Consider the following 21470-nt stretch of genomic DNA (forward strand, 5'->3'; position numbering starts at 1 on the left):
TCAGGATTTTGATTGTAGGTAAATTGACCGCGTCCCGCGTTAGGCACCAGCAGGTTTACTGCGCGGGGAAAATTCTGAATAATTCACTGGAGCTTTACGTGTGTGGTAAACACTGCAGGCAACTGAATCTAGTCCAAAGACAACAAGCTGCTGCCTAACAAGTGTAAATACACTCAGTGGGCCGGATGTAATGAAGTCCAAATTGGCCAAAGGTGCGGGCTCCCGGCCAGACTCTGACGTTTTTTTAAAGCCGCAATCATGTACAAGGCAGAACCATGCCTTGTAAACCATTGCTCCTTTTAAAATAAACGTGTGTGTTCAGTCAGGAAACCCGTACCTTCGGCCAACTCGTACTTCATTATATCCGGCCCAGTGTGTCTGATAAGTGCCATGGATTTCACAGCTCCTTGTTGTCCAGCAGCCTTTGCGGCTGCTGTCGGCAAAGATTCCTGGCATGACATAGTCTAGTAAAATGTAATAAATGTCTAAGGAACTATGGGGGTCATTCCGAGTTCATCGCTCGCTAGCTGTTTTTAGCAGCCGTGCAAACGCTATGCCGCCTCCCACTGGGAGTGTATTTTAGCTTAGCAGAAGTGCGAACAAAAGGATCGCAGAGCGGCTACAAAGTTTTTTTGTGCAGTTTTAGAGCAGCTCAAAACCTACTCAGCGCTTGCGATCACTTCAGACTGTTCAGTTCCTGTTTTGACGTCCCAAACACGCCCTGCGTTCGGCCAGCCTCGCCTGCGTTTTTCCTGGCACGCCTGATTTTTTCGAACACTCCACTCCCTGAAAACGGTCAGTTGACACCCAGAAACGCCCACTTCATGTCAATCATTCTGCGGCCAGCAGTGCGACTGAAAAGCTTTGCTAGACCTTGTGTGAAACTACATAGTTCGTTGTAATAGTACGTCGCGCGTGCGCATTGCGCCGCATGCGCAGAAGTTCCTATTTTTTTTTGCATCATCGCTGCACAGCGAACGAAAGCAGCTAGCGATCAACTCGGAATGACCACCTATATTTTTAGAGATTTAAGCTGCATGTGTGGGTTTTTTCTTTAATGATGTAATCGCTATGGAAAATGCTTGCTATTGTACCCCACCCCTATATAGCAATCTGTGGCCTTTCTTTCTGGCGTGGAGAATGTAATAGCCTGTGAGAGGCAGCCACCAGCAATACCATTTTTTTTTTTTTTTTGATTTAAAAACCAAAACAAACCCGGTTTTGCCTTTTAAACTACTGGCAGGCTCTTGCAGGATATTACATTTCCCCCAGCATGTCAAATGTTCAGGTATTTCCTAATTGGATTAACTGTACCCATAGACACTGCGCAGGCAGCCATTTTGTTGACTTAATGCCTGGTTAATCTAACGAACTCCCAGCAGGTGAACTGGCAGCCCACAAATGGCTGCCCCCTTTAATCACTATGTACTGTATAGCAGAGTCTGCATGTCTCTTACATGTGGTAAGTACAGTGGTCACTTCCTGCAGTCTGGGCGCATCTCTGGTAACCTCTTTTTTTTTTTTTTTTTTTTTTCTATCTTAAACTGTAGGGTGAGCACATGGGCGCCACAGAAGCAACGGAAGCCTTCTTTGCCATGACTAAACTGTTCCAGTCCAATGATGTAAGTGCCAGCAAGCAATGTAGCCGGGATTATTGGTAAAACCAGTTATATCAGTGTTGGGCGAGGGGAGGCCCAGCGGCCACCGCAACTTCTAAAATTCTAAGGTTTGGTGTTGCCTATAGCAACCAATCAGATTGATGTTATGATTTTTCTGTTGCGTCCTAGAAAATGATACACAGGATCTGATTGGTTGCTATAGACGCCACTACCACTTTTCATTTTTAAAAGCTTTAGTAAATCTACCCCCCTAGTTGACGAAACGGGGTCTTAATAATCCATCACCCATCCTATGCAGCGCTCCTGAGGATTCACATATTACCCTTAACTAGATATCTGGGAATATATCTGGGAATATAGGCTAATTGCAGGTATGATGGTGTAACCCAAATAGATCCTGGTTCTTTTTCAGTTAAGAAATGAAAGTAAACATGTGGTTGCTCCGGGTTACAGCACGTGTGCAGCAATGACCCTAAGGTCTCTCTGCAGAGCTTTGGCTCATCCTTTAGTTGGGCATGATATTACGTGACTTGTAGTGCAATAACAGAATGAGGGACATACATTTACACAGGCGGCATTAATAAATCACCTGGTCCTGATGGACTTCACCCGAGGGTTCTTATGGAGCTTAGTTCACAACTAGCACGACCCCTATACTTGATTTTCAATAGTTCAATTAGATCAGGCATGGTACCGAAGGATTGGCGTATAGCTGAGGTAGTGCCATTATTTAAAAAGGGATCCAAAAATCTTCCGGGAAACTACAGACCACTTAGTTTAACATCTATAGTGGGGAAAATATTGGAAGGAATTCTAAGGGACGTCATACAGGAGTATCTAAAGTCTGCTAGGATTATTAGCAAGAACCAGCATGGGTTTGTGAGGGACAGGTCATGTCAGACTAACTTAATTAGCTTCTACGAGGAAGTGAGCAATAATCAAGGAAAAGCAGTGGATGTGGTCTTCCTAGATTTTGCAAAAGCCTTCGATACAGTTCCTCACAGGAGACTGATGATCAAATTAAAGGAGATTGGCCTAGGAAAAACTATTTGCACATGGATAAGCAGCTGGTTGGATAGCAGGGTACAGCGAGTAGTGGTCAACGGGAAGTCCTCAACCTGGTCCCCAGTAGTCAGCGGAATACCACAAGGGTCCGTACTCGGACCGCTACTGTTCCACAATATAATTATCAATGACCTAGAAATAGTTCTGGAAAGCACAGTGTCAATCTTTGCAGATGATACTAAACTGTGTAAGGTAATTAATTCAGAATTGGATGTGGAGTCCTTGCAGAATGATCTATCTAAACTTGAACTCTGGGCGTCTAAATGGAAAATGAGGTTCAATACAGACAAATGCAAGGTTATGCATTTTGGGACTAAAAACAAACTTGCATCCTACATATTAAATGGGGAACGCCTAGGGGAAACAGAGTTGGAAAAAGATTTGGGGGTATTCATTGATAATAGGCTTAATAACCGTACACAATGTCAAAACGCAGTAAAGAAGGCAAGTAAGGTGCTAGCGTGCATAAAAAGGGGAATTGAGACAAGGGACTCGGATGTAATCATGCCGCTGTATAAGGCATTGGTACGTCCGCACCTGGAATATTGTGTTCAGTTTTGGGCACCATTGTATAAAAAAGACATCAGTGAACTCGAAAGTGTTCAAAGGCGAGCTACTAAACTGATTAAAGGCCTAGAAGGACTGGACTATAAGGAAAGACTTACTAGGCTAAATATGTATACACTAGAAAAGAGGCGCCTAAGAGAAGATATTATTAATATCTTCAAATATGTAAAGGGACATCACAAAGAGTTATCAGAGGAATTATTTATTAAAAGAACACAGTTTAGGACACGTGGGCACTCGCTGCGACTGGAGGAGAGAAAGTTCCGAACGCAACGGAGGAAAGGGTTCTTCACTGTTAGGGCAGTCAGGATGTGGAATTCCCTGCCAGGGAAGGTGGTAATGGCGGACTCTGTAATTGGATTTAAAAAAGGAATGGATAAATTTCTGAATGAGAATTATATCCAAGGTTATAATATTTAAAATATCAACGTGGATAATCCGGGGGTAACATGAGTTATAGTAGCTAACTAGTCATAAAACATTATTCAGCAAGTATGTAGAATCATCACAACTTAAAACAGGTTGAACACGATGGGCAATTTGCCTCTATTCAACCTCAAATACTATGTTACTATATGTAAGGATGTTACTGACCGCGGCCCTACATTTCTTCCTCAGCCTACGCTCCGCAGAATGTGCTACCTCACTATAAAGGAGATGGCGAATATTTCCGAGGACGTGATCATTGTCACCAGCAGGTCCGTATTCTGTTCCAAGGCTGTCGTGTTATTGAGCACGTTTCATTGCAGACACATTTTGTGCTGTCTCAGCATGACATGGGGTTTTATTTTTATTTTTTTAATTGAATGTTTTTTATTATCTTTGAAACGGGAGGAAGGCGAGCAGTAGATCTGTAATCCAGTGTTGCAGAACTACCAGCATGCTGGGATTTGTAGTTTCTCTTTCATCCACTAGGGGACACTGGAGTTCCACTTAGACATTAGGGTGTGAAGTCTGCGAACCGGAGGTGTGGCACCGGCTCCTCCCCCTTCACGCCCCTCATGCCTCAGTTTTGAAAATTGTGCTAGAGGTGCAGCACGTAGGAGCAGATAGCTCCTGGCTAAAATCAATTTTCCTACTAACAGGCTGCGTCAACCTAAGAAAAAGGGGGACAAAAGACCTGAATATATATGAGAAACAAAGATCCCTTCTGAAGGGATCGGCATCTCTCCTCAGGAGATCCTCTATATAACCTATCTGAGTAAGTACTGGTTGTTATAGGGCCCTAGGATAAGCAGGTGCAGCACAGAGGCCTACCCTCATCTGTGCTTGGGTTAACAAGGCCATGGGAGCATGGGCCAGCCGTATTATACAAGCTATTGAAGAGGAAAATAGCTTGGAAGAGATTACTCATCTGGCGGAACACATTCGAGAATCAGCTTCATATTTATGTCAGGCATCTAAGGATGCTAGTAGGATTGCATCGCGCATCTCCGCATCGGCCATATCGGCAAGGAGAATTTTATGGCTTAGAGAGTGGCAGGGAGATTCTGACACTAAAAAGGCAGTGGAAGCTATTCCCTTTGCGGGTGACACGCTTTTCGGTCCAGAATTGGACAAGTGAATTTCCCAAGCTACAGCTGGGAAGTCCACATTCCTGCCTACTCCTTATACAAGAACCACTCCACAGGTTAAGAGAGGTTATTCGGGACCAACGTTTAATTCCTTCAGATCTCAGTCCTTTCGAGGCCGAGGAAGAAGTTTTAGTGGACCGGCACGTGGGGGCAGAGGTAGAGGCCGCTCACAGGCAACGACCAGAAAGCAGGATAAATCTGCTGAAAAAACCGTGGCATGACTGTCTCCCAGCTCACCTGGGGTCTCCCCTGGTGGGCGCACGACTGGAGGGGTTTCAGGACACATGGGCCAACACCTCTCCAGAGAGCTGGATAAACAACATAATCTCTCAGGGGTACAAAATGGATTTTCAAGAGAGACCTCACAGTCAATTTTTTACAACAGGTTTACCTCGGTGCCCTCAGAAAGCAAAAGCGTTACTTTCAGCAATTCAAAAATTGCTACAGTCAGAGGTCATTGTTCCAGTTCCTACCCCTCAGAGAGGAACGGGATTTTATTCCAGTCTTTTTGTCGTGCCAAAGCCAGACGGAACAGTCAGACCGATTCTAAATTTAAAAGTTTTAAACCAATTTCTGAGAATTTACAAATTCAAGATGGAATCAATACAGTGGGTCATTGCAGGTCTAGAACACAAGGAGTTCATGACATAAAGGATGCGTACTTGCATATCCCAATTTGGTCTCCCCACCAAGCTTACCTACGGTTTGCATTGGTGAAGGATCATTATCAATTCAGAGCTCTACCGTTCGGTCTATCTTCAGCCCCGAGGATCTTCACGAAGATCATGGAGGTTATGGTGGCAGAATTGAGATTAAGGGGAGTCACTATAATACCTTATCTAGACGATCTCCTAATCAAAGCCTCTTCTCAGGAGAGGCTGATAAAGGATGCTCACACATCTCACCAATTTCTGATTCAACACGGATGGATAGTGAACTTCAAGAAATCCAACCTCATTCCAACACAACGGATTCAGTTCCTAGGTCTTATATTGGACACGGTGAAATTGAGAATTTTTCTACCAGAATCCAAGATTCAGGACATACGGAAGTTGGTGACTCAAGTACTAGGGGCACCGACGGTGTCTCTACATCTCTGTGTGCAACTTCTAGGAAAGATGGTAGCGTCGTTCGAAGCTATCCAGTACGGAAGACTTCATTCCCGACCCTTTCAGATGAATCTCATTGCTCAAGGAGCAGGTTCGCATTGGCTGCTTCATCGGAGAATAAGACTTCAACCACAAGTACGTATCTCCCTGACATGGTGGTTGATGCACAAGAATCTCGCAGCAGGAAAGAGATTCGGCATTTGGGACTGGAGGATTCTGACAACGGACGCCAGTCTCAGAGGTTGAGGTGCCGTCCTGGAAGACCATCAATTTCAGGGAAGGTGGACGCCTCAAGAGAGCAGATTATCCATAAACATTCTCGAACTAAGAGCTGTTTACAACGCACTTCTATTGGCCGACGATCTGGTCATAGGTCAGTATGTACGGATACAGTCGGACAATGTCACGACGACGGCTTACATAAACCGTCAAGGGGGAACGAAGAGCAAGATGGCGTTGAAGGAATCAACAAAGATCCTGTTGTGGGCGGAAAGGCGAAACATCATCCTCTCGGCAATATTCATTCCAGGAGTAGAAAACTGGGAAGCAGATTATCTCAGTCGACAAGACATGCATCCGGGAGAGTGGTGTCTTCATCCGCGGATTTTCAAGATGGTAGTGAGGAGATGGGGTCTTCCGCAAATCGACCTCATGGCATCGAGGCAGAACCACCAGCTGCCCAGATATGTATCCAGGACAAGGGATACTGCAGCAGAAGGAGTAGATGCGTTAACGCTTCCTTGGTTATGAAATGGTTTACATCTTTCCACCCTTCCCTCTCATACCAAAGATACTGAAACGGTTGAAACGAGAACGAGTGTGGGCGATTCTAATTGCACCAGATTGGCCACGCAGGAGTTGGTACTCGGACCTGCAGGGATTACTGTCAGAAGACCCGTGGAGGTTACCTCAAAGAGAGGACCTACTATCTCAAGTACCGTGTCTTCACCCAGACCTGAACAGACTGCGTTTGACGGCGTGGCTGTTGAAACCCGGATCTTAAGAAACAGGAATACCAAGATTGGCTATTCCTACGATGATTGCGGCTAGAAAGCCGGTTACAGCGGGACATTACTACAGAATTTGGAAGAAATATATAGACTGGTGTCAGAAAGGTGGATGGGACTCGAAATCCTTCCACTTATCCAGACTTTTACTGTTCCTTCAAGCAGGCCTGACATTAGGCCTGCGATTGGGATCTCTGAAGGTTCAGGTGTCGGCTCTTTCCATTCTTTTTCAACAACGGTTGGCATCCTTGCCAGAGGTTCAAACTTTTTTGCAAGGGGTGCTACGGATACAACCCCCTTTTCGTACCCCCACGGCACCTTGGGACCTGAATTTGGTGTTAGATTTTTTAAAATCACCTTTGTTTGAACCGTTACTACAGACAGACCTAAAATATCTTTCTTGGAAGGTAACGTTGTTGCTAGCCTTAGCTTCGGCTAGACGGGTCTCTGAGTTGGGAGCCTTGTCGTGTAAAAGTCCCTTTTTGATTTTTCATGAGGATCGGGCGGAACTCCGTACAAGAGCAGAATTCCTTCCTAAGGTTGTTTCGGGTTTTCATGTAAACCAACCAATTGTGGTCCCATCTTTCCAGAAGCTAGCAGATGGGGATGTGTCATTGGATGTGGTACGAGCTTTAAGGGTGTACGTACAAGTTGCATCGTCCTTTCGGAAGTCAGATCATTTGTTCGTACTTTATGATGGGCCAAAGAAGGGTTGGCCGGCTTCTAAGCAGTCCCTGTCTAGATGGATTAGATTTATTATTAGGCAAGCGTATATTTCCAGTGGTAAACAGGTTCCATTGCGGACAAGTGCGCATACCACTAGATCAGTGGATGCCTCCTGGGCGGCTGCCAGAGGGGTTTCCACTACTCAACTTTGCAGAGCGGCGACGTGGTCCTCAGCCCAAACGTTCGCGAAATTTTATAAGTTCGATACCTTTGCGTCCGAATATTCTAACTTCGGACGTTTGGTTTTGCAGGCAACAGACAGCACTCCCTCCCTGGGGGATAACTTTGGGACGTCCCCTAATGTCTAAGTGGAACTCCAGTGTCCCCTAGTGGATGAAAGAGAAAAGAGGATTTTGGTACTTACCGATAAATCCATTTCTCTGAATCCTCTAGGGGACACTGGACGCCCGCCTCGGTGCTGTCAATCCTGCTGTGTTCATAGTTCTTGTTCATACAGTTTGTACAAACAGCGTTGGTTTTCGTTTAAAGATGTGCTTGGATGCTGTTTGGCATGTTGCACGGTTCGGTTCCTCGCCATAGGCTCTCGTACTTGTCCTCGTCTCTCAGTCATATTTTCAAAACTGAGGCATGAGGGGCGTGCAGGGGGAGGAGCCGGCTGTGCAGACAATGCAAATTGTTAAGATTGTGCCACACCTCCGGTTCGCAGACTTCTCACCCTAATGTCTAAGTGGAACTCCAGTGTCCCCTAGAGGATTCAGAGAAATGGATTTATCGGTAAGTACCAAAATCCTCTTTTTGTGGCTGGAGCTGCTGTAGACTCGCAGCTTCTTGGGTATTCTAGGATGTTTCATTCTGTAATAGCCGTTATAGGGGGTCATTCCGAGTTGATCGCTCGCTAGCAGTTTTTAGCAGCCATGCAAGCGCATTGTCGCCGCCCACGGGGGAGTGTATTTTCGCTTTGCAGAAGTGCGAACGCCTGTGCAGCAGAGCGCCTGCAAAATCTTTTTGTGCAAAACAAGACCAGCCCTGTAGTTACTTATCCTGTGCGTTGATTCTAACGACGGAGGGACGGCTTTTGACGTCACACAACCGCCCAGCGAATGCCCAGCCACGCCTGCGTTTTCCCCGACATGCCTGCGTTTTTCTAAGCACTTTCTGTCAATCACCTTGCGGCCGTCTGTGCGATTGAAATCGTCACTAAAACCAGTGCAAAACCACAATGGACTTTGTACCCGTGCGACGCGCGTGCGCATTGCGGCACATACGCATGCGCAGATTAGCCATTTTTTACACTGATAGCTACGCAGCGAACAACGGCAGCTAGCGATCAACACGGAATGACCCCCATAGGTTCTTGTTCTCTTTGCAGTTTAACCAAAGACATGACTGGGAAGGACGACGGCTACAGAGGCCCCGCAGTGCGAGCGTTGTGCAGAATCACAGATGTACGTTGCTTTTCCAGCCAGTTGGCTTCTCTTCCCATTAGCTGATCATTAGTGTCCCGCTCTAATTCCTTGTCTGTATGTATCTAGAACACCATGCTGCAGGCCATTGAACGCTACATGAAACAAGCCATAGTGGACAAGATGCCCAGCGTATCCAGTTCTGCCCTGGTCTCCTCCCTGGTAGGTTCTCATACTGCTTTCATTTTTTTCTTTTAAATGACTCCCTATTAATGATTTAGAAAACACCCTGTATAGTTGGTTTATACTGTTAATATTATGAAAGTTCCGCTCATAGGTATGAGAGCGTTTGTTTCAAACTACAAATCTAGATAGATCTTTGATTGATCAGGAGGGTGTCGGGTCTGATTTCCGTGCAATGCAGCTAATTGAATAATAGATCCTCGATGGCAGCCCACAGCCATCGTATGTGTATATACTCTCAAAAGTCAGTTAATCCCTATTCTCGCTGAGACATGTGTTTTACCCCCCCAGCACCTGCTGAAGACGAGTTTTGACGTGGTTAAGCGTTGGGTTAATGAGGCGCAGGAAGCGGCATCCAGTGATAATATGATGGTTCAGGTGAGATTTCTATATAGAATCACAGGAATATTTCTCATTCCCGCCTACTTGTCCTATACCGTGGTCATATTCCTCCTGTTCCCCCAGTATCATGCTCTAGGATTGCTGTATCATGTCCGCAAAAATGATCGCCTCTCCGTCAACAAGATGCTGAGCAAGTTCATGCGTCACGGCCTGAAGTCTCCCTTCGCCTACTGTATGATGATCCGTGTGGCCAGCAAGCTGCTGGAGGAGGAGGACGGGAGGTGAGGGGCTCCGGGGGGCTCACTAGTGAGGTGCTGCATGCTGCGCACTTGCAAGGATGGGTAGTAACAACCGTTCTCTTCCAGCCGGGACAGTCCACTGTTTGATTTCATTGAGAGCTGCCTGAGAAACAAGCATGAAATGGTCGTGTATGAAGCTGCCTCTGCCATCGTCAACCTGCCCTCCTGCACTGCCAAAGAGCTGGCTCCTGCCGTGTCCGGTGAGTGTGACCGAGGCCTGGAGCTTTCATTGAAATACAAGATGTAATGCTTAATACATTTAATAAGGTTTACAATAAACAGGAAGATAACATTCCAACTCCACACATATAAGGCCCTTGTTGGAAAAACGTTTGGCCCCATATGAAAATAGGCAAAGATAAGCGTTTGTTTTGCATGGCAAACAGCTGCAGTCTATCCGGTTGCCAAAATAGTTTTTATTGGTACAATCTTATTGTTAATAAATGTAGTTTATTGCAGTGTGACAGTCAGCCAGCAGTGAACCCCCCTCCCCTCCTGCCAGCACAGTGCGCAGTCCCCTCCTGGCAGCCCAGCCCCCCAAACAGCCTATCAGAGACTTCTAAGTGTGACCCAGAAGTAAAATCCCAGGTTGCACCATTCACACTTAACCCCGGTTTTTTACCTGGGATGAAACTCCCGGTAGAAACCCTGGTAAATTGCAGGGGCGGCGACCCTTGAACCTGTTTCCAGGTTGGTGCGCGTTCATGTGCAAAAACCCGGGATTTTCAAGTATGTCTGAAAGGGGCATAAACTAATTCACAAGGTGATGTCAAATATAATGCAAGCAGGAGAGCAATAATTACAGTATACAAATACATTTAAAACTCTGATAATTTCCTAGAACAAAAAGTGATCAACCTAATTCATTTTTTTCTCCAGTGTTACAGCTGTTCTGCAGCTCTCCCAAAGCTGCTCTGCGTTACGCTGCTGTCAGAACCCTGAACAAGGTACTGTGCTCCCATCTGGTGACACTTAGCAGATAACAGACTGTTATTGACACATCTTGGGCAATTTACCTTTCCCCATTACTGATATTGTGGAGCAGAAAAATGCATAACGTGTATTGTGCAGCAGAGGTCATTGTTCCACCATCAGATCACATTCATTCGTAGCATGGTACATACCCTTCTATGCTTTCTGGCTTCTTCTGTGGTTTTCAGCTGGGTCTTTATAGCATTAGTCACCATTGTAGATTTTAGTTTTTTTGGATAAAGATACAACTCAGTTGTGCTCTCTGCATTCAGTACCACTGTATTTAAAGACCAGGGGGAAAATGTAATAGGATTCCAGTTACCGAACGTGCGGGACTTTGGGCCAGAATGCCCTTATTTTTAAAGGGGCAATCATTTACCAGGCAAAACCTGGTAAATGATTTCATAAATCACAGGGATAGATAAGAGTCTTGTACTGTGGACCAGATTATTGGTCCGTTTCTGTTATTTTCTATGGGTGAGATTCAATTGTGGCGCCACGCTGGCAGCGGGTGTGGTGAGCTAAAATACGCGAAAAGTGACCCATTTGGGGCGCCCAAACCTCGCTTTTCGCAATCGCACCCAGCACCAGTCAGGTTTAGCTGCTTTATGCAGCTAAACCCAACCCCTATGGGCGTGCGGCCACCACAAAATAACCAAACAATTGAATTGTGCCCCACAGTCTCCCATCACTTTACACGGGAGATGGGGTGCGCAAAACAATTGAATACCGCCCTATGTGTCTTTTATTTTATCTTTTAAAAGCACCGCTAAACATATTGCTGTATACAAATGAATATTTACAAAGGCTACATTTTTGTTATGTATTAAACACTTAAGGCGTTGATAACTTTTTGCTATATTTTCTGAGCTTTTAATTTTAGTGGAGGTTACAGACAGCATCAAACATCTCATTGTCAGATTGCTTAGACTTTTACGTATATGTTGGGTGCAGAGCCTTTTTATTTTGAGACTAGTGACATTACAATCTGACATATGTCTCCTCATTGGCTTTGGTGTAGGTGGCTATGAAACACCCATCCGCTGTAACCGCCTGCAACCTCGACCTAGAGAATCTGGTGACGGACTCTAACCGCAGTATCGCCACCTTGGCCATCACCACGCTGCTGAAGACCGGCAGCGAGAGCAGCATCGACCGACTCATGAAACAGATCTCATCCTTCATGTCCGAAATCTCCGACGAGTTCAAGGTTTGGACTGAACCGATGCTTCTTATTTGCAGTAGCCTAGACCTTACCTGTGGTTAATCTTTAATATACATTGGTGGGCAGAGATTGTATTGAAGGGGTTCTTTCATCAGGGAGGTATGTCCATCTGTAGAATGCTTCCTGTGGGTTACAGATTAGAAGGTTGAAGAATAGTACTCCGCTACTAAACAGGAGGGTACGAAAGGGTAAGGACAGCCCATGTTAGCAGAATGCCATTAGATATTGTCTAGTGCAGGAAGTTCTAGACGCTAGTTACGGGTGCGGCGTTAAAAATCGTTTTCACAAGAGCGGTATGTGTGTTAGTAAATGTGTATCATATGACATCACTCTTCATGTATATCTGTATTCTCACAGGTGGTGGTTGTCCAGGCGATCAGCGCCCTGTGTCACAAGTATCCCCGTAAGCACGCCGTCCTGATGAGTTTCCTGTTCACGATGCTCCGAGAAGAGGTAAGATCACATGGTAAATTCCTGCAACTTGATTGGCTGCATGTTTTTCTCAGCTGTAACGCCTGACTAGTAGCTGACCTTGGTAAGTTATACTGGCTAGATTACATTTCTGCAACATGCTTTAATTATAATGGTCATACCACTAGTCCCGTACCATGTTGCCGATGTCTTGTTTCCACACAGGGTGGTTTTGAATACAAGCGGGCGATCGTTGACTGTATCATCAGTATCATAGAAGAGAACCCTGAGAGCAAAGAGACCGGACTGTCCCATCTGTGCGAGTTCATAGAGGACTGCGAGTTCACTGTCCTGGCCACCCGCATCCTCCACCTCCTCGGGCAGGAAGGACCACGGACCGCCAACCCATCCAAGTACATCCGCTTCATCTACAACCGGGTTATCTTGGAGAACGAGGAGGTTCGGGCAGGTAAGCAGTGCGGAATTGCCGTTTTGTAGAACATTTGATTTTCACAGTAATTACTCACAGATGATTGTTTATGACTGTACAATCCTGCCTGATAGGTGCTGTAAGTGCTTTGGCCAAGTTCGGCGCTCAAAATGAAGACATGTTGCCTAGCATTTTGGTGCTATTGAAAAGGTAGGTGACTTCATGTGGAAAGGAGCATTATTTGCCTTGTCCGGAGTGTAGCAAAGTATGCTAGTGTATGGATAAGAATGGAAAGCCCTATCATCATTAGGCAAGAACATGGGTTGATATTTTTGGTATGTAGAGAACCATAAGTTAGGTGAATAACAAGAGATGGATGTGGTTGGCGGTAGAACAACTGGTAACCAATCACATAATTAGAATGGTCATAGCAGAAGAGGAGTGTGCTGATCCTATGGGAGGCAGTGACCTGACTCTCGTGATTGTTTTTTAGTAAGGTCAGGGCTGCATGTTACAGGGGCAGTGACATGATGTCAGAAGGGGAATGGGGGCAGCAGGAAGCCACAGACTGAGAGTTGTATAGTGGGAAGAGCAGGGTCTCCAGCAGCACAGAGTATATCAGGAGATGAGGGATGTGTCAGTGAGGACAGGGCTGCATGTGACAGGGGCAGTGACATGATGTGAGAAGGGGAATGGAGGCAGCAGTAAGCTGTAGACTGAGAGTTATATAGTGGGAGGAGCAGTGTACCCAGCAGCACAGAGTATATCAGGAGATGAGTGATGTGTCAGTGAGGACAGGGCTGCATGTGACAGGGGTAGTGACATAATGTGAGAAGGGGAATGGAGGCAGCAGTAAGCTGTAGACTGAGAGTTATATAGTGGGAGGAGCAGTGTACCCAGCAGCACAGAGTATATCAGGAGATGAGTGATGTGTCAGTGAGGACAGGGCTGCATGTGACAGGGGCAGTGACATGATGTGAGAAGGGGAATGGAGGCAGCAGGAAGCCACAGACAGAGTTATATAGTGGAAGGAGCAGGAGCCCCAGCAGCACAGAGTATATCAGGAGATGAGTGATGTGTCAGTGAGGACAGGGCTGCATGTGACAGGGGCAGTGACATGATGTGAGGAGGGGAATGGAGGCAGCAGGAAGTCATAGACTGAGAGTTATATAGTGGGAGGAGCAGGAGCCCCAGCAGCACAGAGTAGGGATAGATGGATCCTATAAGTAGATTGAGGTGTTAAACTCTATATGAAATATGTTTGGTCGCAGGTGTGTTATGGACGATGACAATGAAGTAAGAGACCGAGCAACATTCTATGTGAACATTTTGGAGCAAAGACAGAAGGCTCTCAATTCCACCTACATCCTTAATGGTGTGTATAGTGTGTGTGTGTATAGTGTGTGTGTGTGTGTGTGTGTCAGTGTCACACAGCTCTTACCCGGTCATCTGTTTTTTGTGTTTTTGTTACTGCCGCTGTATTCTGATCATATTTCCTTTGTACGTAGGGTTGACTGTGTCCATCCCAGGGCTGGAGCGATCGCTGCAGCAATACACTCTGGATCCTTCTGAGAAGCCATTTGACTTGAAGTCTGTCCCACTAGCTACAGCACCTATGGCAGAGCAAAGAGCAGGTACTTTATCCAGGAGACAGATCTGTAATCTACCACACTTGTTAAACATTCACTTATTACACTTTATGTTGCTTTATATCTGACTCCACACTATTTGCTTTTTGAAGTTGCTTGTAAACCACCAGCCCTAGTCCTATGTAACTTTAGAGTAATCCTTTCGGAGACTCTGTCACTGTGATCTACATCACAATGATCAGGGAATCCATCAGTCATCTTAACGGCATCAATAATGGATAGTCCGCTTACAATTAGACTTTTTTTAAAGAAAAAAAAAAGGCTCAAAAACATTATAAAATCTTTCATGAGCTTAAAGGTAAGCTGCACAGGACCTATGTGTTTGTAGGATGTACAAGTTTGTTTCATAGCACTGAATAGTTCTGTGTCTTTGTTATCAGACAGTTCACCGGTCACCACCGTCCGACAGCCAGAAAAAGTGGTATCTACAAGGCAGGACATTTTCCAAGGTGAGTAAGACGTATGTGTGTGTGTGAGAGAGACACTGTACAGATATATTATACGTGTTAATTTAGGTGAAAACATGTTGCATAAAATGTAGAAATTGTAATGTAAGTCTCTCAGAAAACACCGAGGGGGAAAGTGGCAAGTTTTGTTGCAAGATTTGGAGAATATACAGTATATAATGTATGTGCATAACCAGATTCCCGTGGCAGTGAGCTGTAGTAAGAATAAAACATGCAGAAATGCATTCACTCAGTTAATATTACATTTGGATGCATTGGGCTGGATTGAGAACCTGACGCAATGCCAATGAACACGGAGTTGAGACATTTTTTTGCTACTGCGTGTGCGTGAAAGTCCTGGAAAACACATACAAGTGCATATGTCCCCGGGGATAAATTAACAGGGGGGATTCTATACGCGGGGTAGTTTTTAGATTTGTGAAATATCCCCCCAACCCCCTGCAGTGCTTGTGACGAGTCTCACTTGTCCTTAGCAGCGTTAAAATGTCCCCTGAGTTGTGATTTGTGACATATGAGTCTGGAACAAGCAAAGTGGCATTTAGTGAAGAAGGTTGTTGTAAAGGGATAATAGCTGGGCTCTAAAGTGATGGACACTTTCCAGGGTGTGACTTCTTTCCAGCCGGTAGATATATCTTACTATGCAGCTATTGGGAGCCAAGTACAGCAGAATGCTATTTATTGCTTACAATGGGTTCCTGTACTACAGAATGGTGCAAAAGCAAAAAATATTATGTGATTGTGGTTGTATTGCTTCTGCCTCCGCTCACCAAGGTTATTTGTGCCCCGGATCTTTGAATTATACATACGGTAGTGTATTCAGGAAAAGTACATGATATGGCCCGGCAGCGGCCAAATTTCCAAGCCTACCTCGTAGACTCATGGTCACATGACTATAGTAGCAGAGTTGATGTTACGCTAGTTGATGTTACGCTTTAGTCCATATATATTGTTTCCTGTTAGTGTATGAGGGCCTGTTGGCCTATACTTCGCCTGTATTATATTAGTGTGCATTAGTTTTAATTCTGTTTCAATTGTATACCTTTATTTCAGAGCAACTTGCTGCTGTCCCAGAATTCAAAAGCCTTGGCCCCTTATTCAGGTCTTCTCCCGAACCCGTCGCCCTCACCGAATCAGAGACGGAATACGTGGTCCGTTGCACCAAGCACACATTTGTTAATCATCTAGTGTTCCAGGTGAGATTAGATTGTCCTGCATCGGTAGGTGGCTGGTTTATTCCGTATGTAATGCATGGTCAATGCTGACCGGCCTCATTCTCTCTTTTAGTTTGATTGTACCAATACACTGAACGATCAGATACTGGAGAATGTGACTGTACAGATGGAGCCTACAGAAGGATATGAGGTCCTTTGCTATGTTCCTGTGAAAGCTCTGTCCTACAACCAGCCGGGGACGTGTTACACCCTGGTCTCTATACCCGAAGAGGATCCTTCTGCATGTATGGATGGTTTACAAAGCATGAACGATACAGTTGTAACATTGTTCACTTATATTACACAAAACAATTAAGTGCATTATTATTAAATGTCTCCGCTTACAAAGAGTCTAATAATTCTTCCTCTCCATGCCCTTATTTATATTGTGGTGGAAATCTGTAGTTTTCAAGTCTCCTGCCCTCTATCTCTCGCCTCTGCCCTCCCCCCTTTTGTCTCTCGCCTCTGCCATCCGCCCCTCTGTTCTGTCTCTCGCATTTGCCCTCCGTGCCTTTACCCTCTGTCTCTCGCCTCTGCCCTCCGCCCCTCTGTCTCTCGCCTCTGCCATCCGCCCCTCTGTCTCTCGCCTCTGCCCTCCGCCCCTCGGTCTCTCGCCTCTGCCCTCTGTCTCTCGCCTCTGCCCTCCGCCCCTCTGTCTCTCGCCTCCGCCCCTCTGTTCTGTCTCTCGCCTCTGCCCTCCGCCCCTCTGTCTCTCGCCTCTGCCCTCCGCCCCTCTGTCTCTCGCCTCTGCCCTCCGCCCCTCTGTCTCTCGCCTCTGCCCTCCGCCCCTCTGTCTCTCGCCTCTGCCCTCCGCCCCTCTGTCTCTCGCCTCTGCCCTCCGCCCCTCTGTCTCTCGCCTCTGCCCTCTGTCTCTCGCCTCTGCCCTCTGCCCCTCTGTTCTGTCTCTCACCTCTGCCCTCCACTCCTCTGTCTCTCGCCTCTGCCATCCGCCCCTCTTTTCTGTCTCTCGCCTCAGCCCTCCGCCCCTGTTTCTCACCTCTGCCCTAATCCCCTCTGTCTCTCTCCTATGCTCTCCGTCCCTCTGTCTCTCCCATGCCTTCTGTCTCTCTGCCATGCCCTCCGTCCCTCTTTCTACTTCACCCCTCAAGTAAAGCCCTTTAGTTTAGTTTAGTGTTCATTTAAAGGATCACAGAGGAAGAGAACAATCTATTCGGAAAACAATGAAGCTGCTCCATACTCCATCGTCTATACCCCAGTGTTACTCCAGTGTCCCCCAGAGGATGAAGGAGAACAGTGACGTTGCGTACTTTTGCACTACTTGTATAGCGTAGAAGCAGGCTTTATGATTGTGGCCCATCTATATTGTGGTTGTGTGATTATAATTCAGTGTTACATTTTGTAATTTGCTCTTTATCTCTTTAGATGCATGCACATTTAGTTGCATGCTGAAGTTCACAGTGAAGGACTGTGACCCCAACACTGGAGAGGCAGAAGATGAAGGCTATGACGACGAGTATGTGGTAAGCAGATAGATATTTCGGCTTCATTTAACCCTTGTAAATACACTCCATGAACTATAAAACAAATAGACATGCTTTGTAGGATGAATATGATATGGTTCCTAGTATGTTCTATTATATCAGTGTTCTTCTGAATTCTGTCTTAAAGCCGCTTTCTTTCTCCTCTACGGCAGCTTGAAGACATTGAGGTGACCGTGGTAGATCACATACAGAAAGTTCTAAAACCCAACTTCGGCGCCGCTTGGGACGAGGTGGGAGATGAGTTTGAGAAAGAAGAGACTTTCAACTTATCCACCATAAAAACGCTGGAAGGTAAATCTTCTCATCACCAAGAGCACGCCCGGCTTTGTTACTGCACAAACATACCTGGCAGCACAGTAGAAGTCCTCTCCGCTCAGAAGGTCCAGAAAGCAGCTTGGAGCTACTCAATGTCAACAAAAAAAAATAATTTTTGTTGACATTGATCCAAATGATGATAAAACTGGTATATTTGTTTTTGCTATAATATAATTATGTTGTAATAATTCCGGTTCTAGTCTGTATACTGAAGCATGTGTCACTGTTATCCTTTATGTGGTGTCGGAAGGAAGAAGGGGGTCTAATAGACCACTGGAGTGATTTACCGGTGGGACCTGCTTGTCTATACAGTCTGTTATCTGGATTGTAGTTGGTAACTTCACATTGGCTGATCATATTATAGCCAGACAATCAGAGACAAGTTTAGTGCATTCCTTAAAATCAATTTAAATGATGGCTAAAGCCAGGTCCATACCAGAGACGCTGGTGTCCCTCGGCACTATAGATCTGTACTATCCCGGGCTTTATGTGGAGATAACGGAAGTATGTAAAGCAGTGACTGTAACCATTCTTCTATATCCACACAGATGCAGTAGGGAACGTTATACGGTTCCTGGGAATGCAGCCTTGCGAGCGGTCGGATAAAGTGCCAGAAAACAAGAACGCTCACAGCCTGTATCTGGCCGGTAAGTTCTACCTATTAATCTTCTGAATGTTAGCGATCGTTAGACTCTGTGCCAAAATATACGTGATGTCTGCTGTGTAAATTATAGTGACATTGGAAGCCATTGACCGTTCCCTGATCTACTGTATATATGTAGAGGGCTTTATAACACTGGACTCCAAAGTGACCTGTAATATCTTTACATTATTCTTTTTGTGATGTATACGTTTTGAGAAAGAACAGTGAAGCGATGACCTCAGATTTCAGATGTCTCACATTTTATATGGTTTTATAAATATGTTTGCATTGCTATTATATTTAATTATATTAATATTCAGAGATTGATTGGCAGTTCTCCTCTACACGGTCATGCGATATCGAAGCTGGAAGTGGAGAATGCCACAGTAGCATCGGTTGTGCACAATGGCCGCGATGTGCGTTCTAGAGTGGCACTTGGCAACTGCCAGCATCATTGATTTTTTCCTCACTCTGCGTAGCGTTGCCCAGGAAAATTTGCGCTGTTGGGCTACCGTAATATACGGTAATGTGCAGTTCCACACATCACAACCCAACATCGATCAAAAAATGGAATGCCCCCTCCCCCCTGGAAACTGAACCTCTTGTATCCTGCTTGTGTACTGCATCTGCTCTGTATTTCTGGAAAGTTCTCACTACAGAATCTCCTTTTACTCCTGTTGTAGGTGTGTTCCGCGGTGGACACGACATCTTAGTACGGGCAAAGCTGGTACTCACGGACACTGTAACAATGCAGGTCACTGCCCGCAGCAAGGAGGAATATCCGGTGGACGCAATCATGGCCTCCGTGGGCTAAAGAGCAGCAGTAATCCGCACTACAGAAATAATGGGATTTATACTGTACATTACCCCTACATAGCCAGAGGGTGCCTTCAATACGTGGGAACACTGTTGCATAATAAATTCAAATTCTCTTGGTATGAAACTGGCTCAGACTTTCACTCCTGTCGAGTGCGCCGGAGGTTAAGCAGTCTAAAAATCATTTACTGTTAATATAACAAAAACTAGTAAAAAAAAAAAAAAATGTGTTTCATTAGAGGTGGGCGGGTGAAAATAAAGGACTGTCTTTGCAAATCCTGTAATTAGTGTTTTTTGTTTTTGTAACGAGAAAAACTGTATAAAACCATTATCCCTCTTTCCATGCTGTTTTAAATTATTGAATTGTTTCGGTACTGATTTCCTTGTATAGTTGCCCTAAGTTTAAAAGAAATACGTTGGCATATTTAGTCTAGCGCCCCCTATTTGTGGAAGACTTCATGTGCAAGATAAAGTGTCACAACATATAGACGTGGAACTTTTAGCTGCATCTAGGATTCAGTTATCTATCGGTATCTAGCATCTGGAAATCAGTTTGTACAGGATAGTTGGCCGCTACACACCAATGTACATAATTGGCAGAGAATAGTAGCTATATAGCAAAAAGGGATAATGACCAGGCTCTTTTACACGTATGCTTTAGCAGGAGACTATAGCCCTTCTTGCAGCTCCCTTCTCTATCTCGCCCCCTAGTGGATGAATAAGAAAGTAGTGATGTCATCACATCAGTATGTGTCCAGAATACTTCTATTTTAAGGAAAATAGCATATGAAAATGATATTACAAATCATCTTATTCATTTACTGCGTGTAAAAACAAATTTAGTTTGCCGCCTCTCATACTTCAAATCTTCACGTTCTTTCCATATTCTTTCAAGGCTGGATAGATAATGATGCGGGAGATGTATCAAAGCTTTGAGAGAGAGAAAGTACCAACCAATCAGCTCCTAGTTGTCATTTTTCAATCATCCTGTAAAATGACAGACGCTGATTGACTGGTACTTTCTCTCCCCACTTTATCACTTTCCAAGCTTTGATAAGTCTCCCCCTGTATAAGATTTGGGTATGAGTATAGATTACCTTTAACAGAAAAAATGATTTGTAAAATAATAGTCTTTAACCTATGACCCCCAGTGGGAGGGGCTGTTAGGCAGACTGACCCTTTTTATAGCCATATAATAATGTTCATTCCTCCTATTCTGACCACACAAGTTAATTGTGGCCGGAACTCTGAGCTGTGTGTATTGGGGGATATCCACATTGTATGACTTATTATTCTGTAATGAGAACGTTGTTGGGCACTTTAGATAATTTGTAGATTCGGACATAATAAAGAGACTTTCCTTGGCACACAGTGTCCAGTACTTTGGAGAATATTTCCGTGTGTACACTGTATACTCAAATTTTATTGCTTTTGTATTTGTATGGAAAAGGAGCATATGGTGAAATGCCATAATAAAGAAATGAACAGATTTTATTTGTCCTTATGTTAATTGCATGAATTGCATCCCAATTCTGTGTCTAGATTTACACATTCTCTGATTGATGAATTAAACAAGATTACCAACACATGTTTCTTCAACAGTTTTCATGTGTTGAGGTCATACGTTGAATGCCGTGGCTGATCTCTCATTTACTCGATCATTATTGGTGGGCACTGGAGAAGCGGCGTGCAGGGGATATGCCCTTTAAATCTCTGAAGCTTACCCTTCCAGAGACAGGAGTGTGGCTAATGCAGCCTTGAGACACCGCTCTACCCTTCCCCTGATATACAAATCGTGCCGGAGGACAGCACTTTGATGGTCCGCTTTTACCACATGGTTGGTGAATACGCCCAGTAGAGGTGAGATTTTCCCAAGACCAACTGGGAATGGGATCTTCTACTAGTCATAATGGC

The 21470-nt window shown here is 45.0% G+C and overlaps 1 protein-coding gene across 1 annotated transcript in view; it reads left to right on the forward strand.

Annotated features, from left to right (window-relative positions):
* COPG1 (COPI coat complex subunit gamma 1) overlaps window positions 1–21046 on the forward strand; it is a 47853-nt gene extending 26807 nt beyond the window's left edge. The window contains exons 4-24 of the mRNA XM_063941157.1: window positions 1551–1622; window positions 3870–3949; window positions 8998–9073; window positions 9161–9253; window positions 9566–9652; window positions 9740–9897; window positions 9982–10115; window positions 10795–10862; window positions 11909–12097; window positions 12470–12565; window positions 12749–12992; window positions 13088–13163; window positions 14225–14328; window positions 14462–14587; window positions 14983–15051; window positions 16120–16262; window positions 16354–16525; window positions 17664–17761; window positions 17935–18073; window positions 18646–18744; window positions 19424–21046. Of these exons, the coding sequence (XP_063797227.1) occupies window positions 1551–1622; window positions 3870–3949; window positions 8998–9073; window positions 9161–9253; window positions 9566–9652; window positions 9740–9897; window positions 9982–10115; window positions 10795–10862; window positions 11909–12097; window positions 12470–12565; window positions 12749–12992; window positions 13088–13163; window positions 14225–14328; window positions 14462–14587; window positions 14983–15051; window positions 16120–16262; window positions 16354–16525; window positions 17664–17761; window positions 17935–18073; window positions 18646–18744; window positions 19424–19554 (2454 nt within the window). The 3' untranslated portion in view covers window positions 19555–21046. The remainder of the gene's footprint in view (window positions 1–1550; window positions 1623–3869; window positions 3950–8997; window positions 9074–9160; window positions 9254–9565; window positions 9653–9739; window positions 9898–9981; window positions 10116–10794; window positions 10863–11908; window positions 12098–12469; window positions 12566–12748; window positions 12993–13087; window positions 13164–14224; window positions 14329–14461; window positions 14588–14982; window positions 15052–16119; window positions 16263–16353; window positions 16526–17663; window positions 17762–17934; window positions 18074–18645; window positions 18745–19423) is intronic.
* Window positions 21047–21470: the final 424 nt, after the last annotated feature.

The sequence above is a fragment of the Pseudophryne corroboree genome, chromosome 9 (assembly GCF_028390025.1).
Source record: "Pseudophryne corroboree isolate aPseCor3 chromosome 9, aPseCor3.hap2, whole genome shotgun sequence".
Classification (NCBI taxonomy): Eukaryota; Metazoa; Chordata; class Amphibia; order Anura; family Myobatrachidae; genus Pseudophryne; species Pseudophryne corroboree.